At 35.7% G+C, this 8909-nt stretch overlaps 1 protein-coding gene across 2 annotated transcripts in view; it reads right to left on the bottom strand.

Moving 5' to 3' along the window:
* Positions 1 to 3712: 3712 nt before the first annotated feature.
* The window catches only part of LOC121381344, a 46121-nt gene continuing 40924 nt past the window's right edge, over positions 3713 to 8909 (bottom strand). For both annotated transcript variants that reach the window (XM_041510625.1, XM_041510624.1), the window contains exons 6-7: positions 8281 to 8432; positions 3713 to 6020 (exon numbers count right to left, since the gene is read on the bottom strand). In XM_041510625.1, coding sequence (XP_041366559.1) covers positions 5146 to 6020; positions 8281 to 8432 — 1027 coding nt within the window. In that variant the 3' untranslated portion in view covers positions 3713 to 5145. The remainder of the gene's footprint in view (positions 6021 to 8280; positions 8433 to 8909) is intronic.

The raw sequence follows: 8909 nt of genomic DNA, 5'->3' as shown, positions 1-8909 counted from the left end.
ATCAAAACAACTTGAGGGCAAGTCATAATTCTTTTGTACTATATACTAGTTTCAAAAAGCAATTTTTGATTAATGGTACATTTTAAGCTAGGGGCGGGATCTAGCTTAGTCAGTAGAGTGGTCGCCTGATGTTCATGGGTTGTCTGATTGAACTCCCTCTGTGGATCCATTGGCAGATCTGGGGGTGGGGTGGTGGTTGTGTCACAGGGGTCCCTAGAATCTCCACCTGTTTGAAGTGACTTTTTAATGAGAACTGAAAAAGAGATGCATTCTGTAGAACTATGCCCATGCGAGATATCAAGATGTACATCACATGGTAATACTCCAGATACGTTGGAGATTAATTTAGACCAATTGGTTGAAATACTGCCATCCAGACTAGTTTTTGCAAATCAATATCAGGAATTTTAGAAGAGTCCTGTTTTATGAAGCATCACATTTAGAGGGATCATGCTCTATACAGATATTTAAAAATGGACCATGAAAAAAAAGTGGATTGGAGAATTCCAGTTTACAGGTAGTCTGGTTTTTGAAGGGTTTCACTGTATATATGAAGAGTTATGCAAAAATGCGATTTATCCATTTTTCATTTTCAGCAAGTGATTTTTTAAATTGGCATATATCGCGTTTTGAAAAAAACAACCTGAATTTACCCAATACAATTTCATAAGGATCAATCACATTTTGCAGCAAAACAGCGGGCCTACGATTAGCCCTTACTGACATACAATAATGGCTTCAACTAAAAACTAGAAAGAAACTGGTTTATATCGCGTTTTGCGCCTTAACTCTTCATATATATATATATATATATATATATCACAAAAGAAACGATGTTTTTGTCTGCAGTACCATAGTGTTGTAAGAGGACCATATACCTTTAACAGAGTTACTCTTGATCCAATTAATTTTGGTGCAGGGATGTAGCCCAGTTGTAAAGCTCTTGTTCGATGTGCAGTCGATTTAGGATAAATCAGTTCCATCTTGTGCTATCCTGTCTATATGATGGTGCATATATAAAGATCCCCTGCTACTAATGGAAAAATGTAGGTTTTCTTTGAGAACGTCAAAATTACCAAATGTTTGACATCCAATAGCCGACGATTAATAAATCAGTGTGCTTTAGTGGCGTCGTTAAACAGAACTTCAATTCATTAAGGTGCATACTAAATAAAGAATCCATGGATACTTGCCCTCTTTAAAATTGAAAAAATAAATAAATTAAGATAATATTGTATGCCCTATTTTTATCAAGTTTCTGCATTTAGCTATTTCCTATAAATCAAGTACTATGTGCAGTTAACTTCATACTTTCCTTCTGAATGAAGAATCATCACATACAAACGTCAAGACTGACTAATATGCAACATGCGAGAAAATGCACTGCAGTGCACTTATTTTTTTTCTTTTTTCGAAGTGCTATAAATCTACATGAAATTAATGTGCCATTTAAAAAAAATATATATGTATATGGCATTTTCATTTATAGCCTTGGGATACTAGTGCATTAAAATGCATTTTATAAAAAAAAATATTCATTAATGTGTCTGGCTCCATGCTTATAAATCTTCGAGTCTAGATTCAAGACCAATACAGTCTGGAACTTTAACAGAATAGCAACACAGTTATGCTTGCAATGTCATTACATATCAAACAAATAAACAACAAGAATCAGTTTAGTAAATTGAGTTTACTGCTGAAAGGTATAAAGTGATACATGTAGTATACATTTTATTTCATGTACAAACAATATCACAAAATGAGAAGCAGGACATTTATAGGACGTGCTACAGTGATAGAAACACCACAGACTGACAGACCGATTTGTTGGACTTGTTCTCTTAAAATCACTTGGGGCAATCTTACACAAATCTTAAGAGTTGGAAAAACTAGTTATATATAATTACATATATTCTAACAGTTCACACCTTGAAACGTTTAACAGTTTAATAACAGATGAGACAGGCATATAATTATATACCTTTACATCGTAAATGCACTTAAATTGTATCATCAAATTTGAGAATATTACAATACTGCTCTTTCTACTAGTTCGGTCTTCAGATTTTTTTCTGACATAAAAATAGATCGGCATTTTATATGCTGACACAACTGAATATTGTTTGACATGTAGACATTTAAAGATGAATATATTAAACACTAGTATTATAGTTGAAACACAGATTTTGACTTTGTATATGTTTTGCAACACAATTTTTGTTTTTAATTGTTAGGGTAGCAATAAATGCATGTGTATGTACTAAACTAACAAAATTGAAGTTGTAGGTAAAATAATGCTTTAACCTAAAATGGATATACTTTACATTTGTCACTGCAACACCAATATTTTTCTATAACACACTGTAACCTACCTATAAATGTTTTGGTGAATATATTATTGAGTTGTTAGTAAAAAAAAATTAAAAACAATTGTATAAAAAAAAGAAAGAAAAAAAAAAGAAGATTGTTCAAAAGTAAAGCTTGGAATATGATGCGGAGGCCTAACATAAATTTATATGTAACTGAATAATCAAATTTCTTGAGTCACAATCACCTTGATCTTTTAACATAAAATCAACAGTGAATCTTAGTCCCAGTCTAATTTACATTCCTGGGCACCATTTTATGAAGCGATCTTAGCTCCACAATCACCCTAAGTGCCCAACTATGCTGAGATAGCATTTTAAAATAAGGAGTAGGAGTGAAATTTGTCTGATCTAAATGAAAGTGCATAAATGGTTTTTTTGCTGCTTAACTGAAAAAATGTACTTCAGAAAGCACCGGGATTGTCCCTTAGCATATGGCGCAATTCACATTTAAAAAAAAAAAAAAAAGTAATGTAGACAGATGATAAAAAAAACTAGCGGAAAGATTTTCACCCGCAAACCACTCTTTGGGGTATTGGATTAGCAATATCAAGTGGATATTGAAGTGGATTCGAACTCCAGACCAACTGTAGCAGAGCACTCCAACTACTCGGCCACACAATGGATCAACAAGCGAGACTGCATTTTAATACTTATAAATCTTCTGTATTTTGACGGAATAAACTGAACGTCTACTGAATAAAACAAACCTTTAGTACCATAATGCCTCATTGTCTTCTGTGCTATATTTCTTCCAAAAGCACCAACAAAAGCACTCTTGTGGAGGAAATTTATACAGAATAGTCAAAATGTCAAATTTTTCAAAGGCAAAAAAAGGATTACGAAATGAAACATTATGTTGGTTTTACAGAACAAAACTTTTAAATATAACTAATCCTAACCCTACACTAATTCTAACAAATATTATAGGGGGTGCAGGCAGAAATTTTACCATTATAAGTGAAGTACCACCACAACAAGGAAATTCCACAGGAATGAATTTGTTAGGCGAGACATAAATTTAAAATAAATTTATTTTTTCATTATTAAAGGGACAGACACTAGTTTTTAAACACTAAGGCATAGTTTTCACTATCAGAGCCATTTATGATCACTGAAATCAAACATTACTTATATTTTATTGTTTAGATTATTCATTTCCATTCAACTGAAGTGTTTCTGATCATTCTGGTGTTTCTAACTCCACAAAATGCCTTTTTCATATTTTAAAAAATGCACGTGCATGTGAGAAGTAACAGTTATGTAGTCGCGTTTTAATCTATTTTTAATAGTATTTCAACCAAACTTAGTGTCCAGTTTTATGGGTTGAAACTAGGCTCTAGGTGAAAAATATGCCTTAGTGTTTAAAAACTAGGGTCTGTCCCTTTAATTTAGTCATAATTGTTCTTTTTCTTTTTTCTCATTAGATATACTTTAAAACAACTTGTAAGATAAATGGTATCTAACAATCACATATTCTCTATGGACACAATAAATGTAATTTACTTCAATCCATATTTCATAAATGAATGGTTCAATTTATAAATTGGAAAACTTTCTTCAGTCAGTTAGATGTATTAGTTATCTTAAAAAAATTAAAATTTCAATACCAATTTTGCACATAACTTTTCAATGTTCTGAAAATGGAAGCATGACTCACCTAGTTTATTGTTATTGTGACACCAGTCAACTTCAAAACTGGTTATAATGTGATTGTTATAGGTTAGCTACACACCTATTATAATAATTATCAGTTTCATTTCCTACAAGAGTAGAAAACAAAATTAAGATTAAGTTTAAAAAAAAATGGTACTATTTATCAAATACATGAACAACATTAAAACAAATTACAGTTGAGTATGTTATATTTATTGTGATTGAAAAAAAGAAAGAAAAAAAGATGAGAGCAGAAATTGTGGGTTGTAGAACTTAGTCTATTTAAACATCTTGTGTGCTTTTTCCTCCTTCTTCCCAAGGAAAGCCTGGGGTTACAGCACATATATTTCATGTGATGAACATTAATAATGCATGAATATACTAAGATTTATGACAATGAACCAATACACATTCAGATAACATTAATTGTGGTTTCTTAATGTTACTACAGTGTTACACTATAAATTCAGACTGTTTGAGAGAATATGGATTTTTATTTTATTTTATTATTATTCAAATATGTGGAAACCGTCACTCAATTTGACAATCTTACTGTATGGGAAATGCAAACTTGTCATTTCTTGACAATTGAACAACTTGCAAGTACACTGAATAAAAATTGAAAATTGAAGATTAAACATGATAGTTTTCAATTCTAAAATGTCCAAAAAGAATGCCAAAAATTCTAAATAAAGGGAATTAAATTTTTTAATTTGATTTTTTCACTATCCATTTTAAAGAACAAGCAACACAGAGGAGACCTGACTACTGTCGTGCCTTATACATCCAATCTATACACTGGTATTAAAATCACAAACGTAAGGACAGGTTATTTCCACACCAAGTAGATTTTACCCACAGACAATTGAATTTGTTAATTTAAAAAATATATATTTCCACAATCTTGAAAATGCATTCAGTGAATACTTATTTTCAAAACCCTGAAAGCAATATTATTTTAATGGGAACTAAATCACTTTTTAATATAGTTGCACAACTATAATTCCTTTTTAAAACAGATTTTCATGCAAATATTAATATAAAATCCTACTTCAATTTTTTTTTTTTTTTTTGACTATAAATCACTTTCTCCTTGTGTGATTATCGAGTTGACTCAACATACTCAAGAATCTCCTGAGTAATTGTATTCCACAATGTATTCCGGATACGCCTGATTGCTGTCGAAGATCACCACTATTTTTGGATCAAAGATGTCGTCAACACAAGAATCGTAACACTTTCCATACGGCTCCATCGAATAGAATGGGGGTGGCTTGCGTAGGCTGCTATTTCCTCCGGTGTACTTTCCGACGAGAACGTTGGCAAGGAATATTTTCCGTGTTGGAGCACTGACAATCTTGGACAGTGAGACGATACGCTCGCCCTTAGACTTCTCGTCTCCCTGCCCTGAAAGACTTTGGTGGTGTAATGAGGTATGTGGGGTGGTGCTGCTCGATCCGAACGGACTCTGGTTCGGACCACTTTCCGTATTACTCGTAAACGGTGAACAACTCTGCGAGTTCGATCCTGTTGAAGAATATCGCGGAGAATTTAAAAACACATTTTTCGACGGCTGATTTAATGAATTCTGACTGGTACCAAATGCCACCAACGCTGAAACGTATCCACTAGAGGTTGAAGGTGTTGGAGAATTCCTAGACTGATTGTTGTTATTCATCATCGAAGGGCTAGATGTGAATAGTGAGCCATACATAGACCTTCCGAAGTTTAAGTTCTGAGAAGAGAATAACTGTGATGATGACGATGATGATGCATTCTGGGAAGGGAACTGCATATGGGCCGGTGGTGGCACCGTAGGTGCAAATGGACCAATCAGTGATGGACTTGGTTTGGGAAGGATAAGTTGATTGGACAAGAAACTTGACTGTTTGGCTTGGAACATCATGGATCGTATACTTGCCAAACGTGATCGGCAAATGCTTTTAGTCTTATCAGTGTACTGGTGCGAATAGGCAGCAGCACGTGCAAAGTAACAACCTAAAAGAAAAAAAACAATAATGTTAATAATCTAAAAAGATATTTGTGTCAAAAGTAACAGACAAATCAAACTTCAATGAGGGGATTCGAACCAGGAACTCTCTGCATAAGAATCCAGCACAATACCAACTGAGCTAATAGAGAAATTTCCACTGGCTACTGCAAGTAGGAGCACTTTATACCAACACTACTACATATGCGGTAAATATTTTTCTCTATCAGAAAGTCACAAAGTTAATTTCATTATACAAACAAAAACAAAACGCATTTCAGTCCAAAATACACAGTGCAACCAGTCATTATCATGATGTGATCTGCCTTTGGAAAGGTATGTAATATATATATATATATATATATATATATATATATATATATATATATATATATATAGTGCTAGTCTGAGAACAGATCTTTAACAGTAAAAGTTAAATCTTGTTTTATTTAACACCACCACTATAACACATCAATTTATTAATCAATGGCTATAGGAAGTAAGATATTTTACAATTTTGATTCGTCTTGAGGAAACCTTACACGTTTTTCATTAGCAGCGCAAGGGATCTTTTATATGCACTTTTCCCCAAGGCCTAATTGTATACTACTCAAAAGAATTTAAGGGTCAAAAATTTATAACCAAATAAGTTTCAGAGTGTATTAGATTGATGATGTAAACTACACCAAAAATTTAATTTATTGTTCCATATTTACAAAAAACCACAAATAAACGTCACTGTATACAAGAAAGTCACATGACATGCTGTCAAAGTTGAAGGTTGTCAAACATGGATTTTACACATTAGAACATTCGTTTAATAGTGTGTGAATCCACCCCTGGCGCGAATACACTCGACACATCGTTGCCTCATGCTGTTGATCAGACGTCTGAAGAACTCTTGAGGAATGGCCTGCCACTCTGCCATAAGAAGTTGACCCAGATCATGAAGGTTGGCCGGAGGGGCATGGTTATCCCGAACTCTCCTGCCTAATTCGTCCCAGGCGTTCTCTATTGGGGCCAAGTCAGGCGAATATGCTGGCCAATCCATCCTGGCGATACCGTATTGTCTGAGAAAGTCCGTTACCACCCTGGCGCGGTGGGGTCTGGCATTGTCATCCTGCAGAACTGCCTCGCCGCCAATCTGCTGAAGGCCAGGGAGAACCAATGGCCGGATAATCTCATTCAAATAGCGGATTCCATTCAGATTGCCATCCACCACATAGAGGGGGGTCCTGTGGTGGATAGAGATGCCGCCCCACACCATGACGCTGCCACCACCGAACCGGTGACGTCTAACGGTAACGTCAGCGAAGCGCTCCCCAGGACGTCTGTAGACATGAACCCGACCGTCGTTGAACTGGAGACTAAACCTGGACTCATCAGTAAACATTACTCGACCCCACTGAACACGTTGCCACCGCAGATGAAGTGTGCACCAGTGACGTCTGGCCGTTCTGTGACGTGGTAGGAGTGGTGGTCGAACAGCCTGGCGACGGCAGAGTAGATTATTGGCTCTCAGACGATTGCGTATGGTTTGATCAGACACTTGAGTTCCAGTCGCAGTCCGCAGATTGTCATATTGGTGATGTAGCGGTCCTCTCTATTTGTAGTGCTTCGGGGTCTTCCCGAACGTGGACGATTTCGAACAGAATTCGTTGCTTGGTACCGTTGCCACAGTCGGCCAACGACACTCTGACTGACACCAAGTCTCAGAGCAACATTTCTTTGCGTATTGCCATCCTGAAGCCAAGCAATAGCCCTTCCTCGATCTTCGATAGTCAGCTGAAGTCGTACCATTGTCGAATTTGGAGTGTGCACCGTACACGAACGCAAGCTCCAATTATACGGAAATTCAGCATTGGGAACATGGAATACACGTGCAAAGCGTGCAAATGAAGCGCTTTGTGAAAAAGCAAGTTATGGGCACTTAGCAGACCTTTCGCTTTCGCCCTAATTTACGTGCAAATGTAAGCATGTTTTCGCCATTAGAACTAGTCGACAGTGTCAAAGACAGTGGATTTTAATTCATTTATGGGTTGCTTAGACCCACTTTCGTCAAAATGGAACAATACCATGCGTGACATTATGGTCTAGCTAATATAATTGACATTCAGAAAATAATGTCGAAAATATCGTCTGACCCTTAAATTCTTTTGAGTAGTATATTTTCACACAGGTATCGAGCTGTGTGCGTTCTGAATGAGATTTTCACCCTTGGTGTCAAAGAAAGTTTATCGTGTATAATCACCAAGTCTTGGTACATACCTTGACCATAAACACAGCCATGCTTGCCACAGACTCTCCAGTCAAACCCCTTTCGGCAGATGGCCTCGATCACCGAGCTGGTAGTTCCGTGAAACAGTGAGCGCATGTCTATCTCATGACAGTCATTCTCATGAATCATCTCCATCTTCTTTCTGTAACAAAATATTTCCATGAGGATATATTGTGAAAAAACGTGAACCGGGCTACCCCATAAACCATAAACCAGTCTATTTACATTTGACTTGTTTTTAAGGAATCTGCATAAGACTGAATCCTGACATCAAAATACTTTTGTTGAATTAAGAAAACTTTCCCCAAAACAAAGTGCACAAATGAGGAAAAGACAAGTAGACATTCAACATTTTTTTATATATCAGGAAATGTATATACGACCGCCATTTTGCACTGTGTGCACTATATTAAATGGCGTGTAATGTTAAAAAAACCTAAATAAACAACAATTTCACACCGCTGTCATTGTCAAAGTCTCGTCTGCTTCGCAGATTCATTGCATAAGATTTTTGGTAACATCACTTGAAAAACAATAGCACGGTTTACAGGAGAAGCTGAAAAATGTCAACATTAGACTCCAACATGCATTTAGTCTCTTACAATCAAAAGATGGCATG

Source organism: Gigantopelta aegis, chromosome 9 (assembly GCF_016097555.1).
Source record: "Gigantopelta aegis isolate Gae_Host chromosome 9, Gae_host_genome, whole genome shotgun sequence".
Classification (NCBI taxonomy): domain Eukaryota; kingdom Metazoa; phylum Mollusca; class Gastropoda; order Neomphalida; family Peltospiridae; genus Gigantopelta; species Gigantopelta aegis.
Note: the sequence above shows the minus strand (reverse complement) of the source record. Positions and strands in the feature narration are given on the sequence as shown.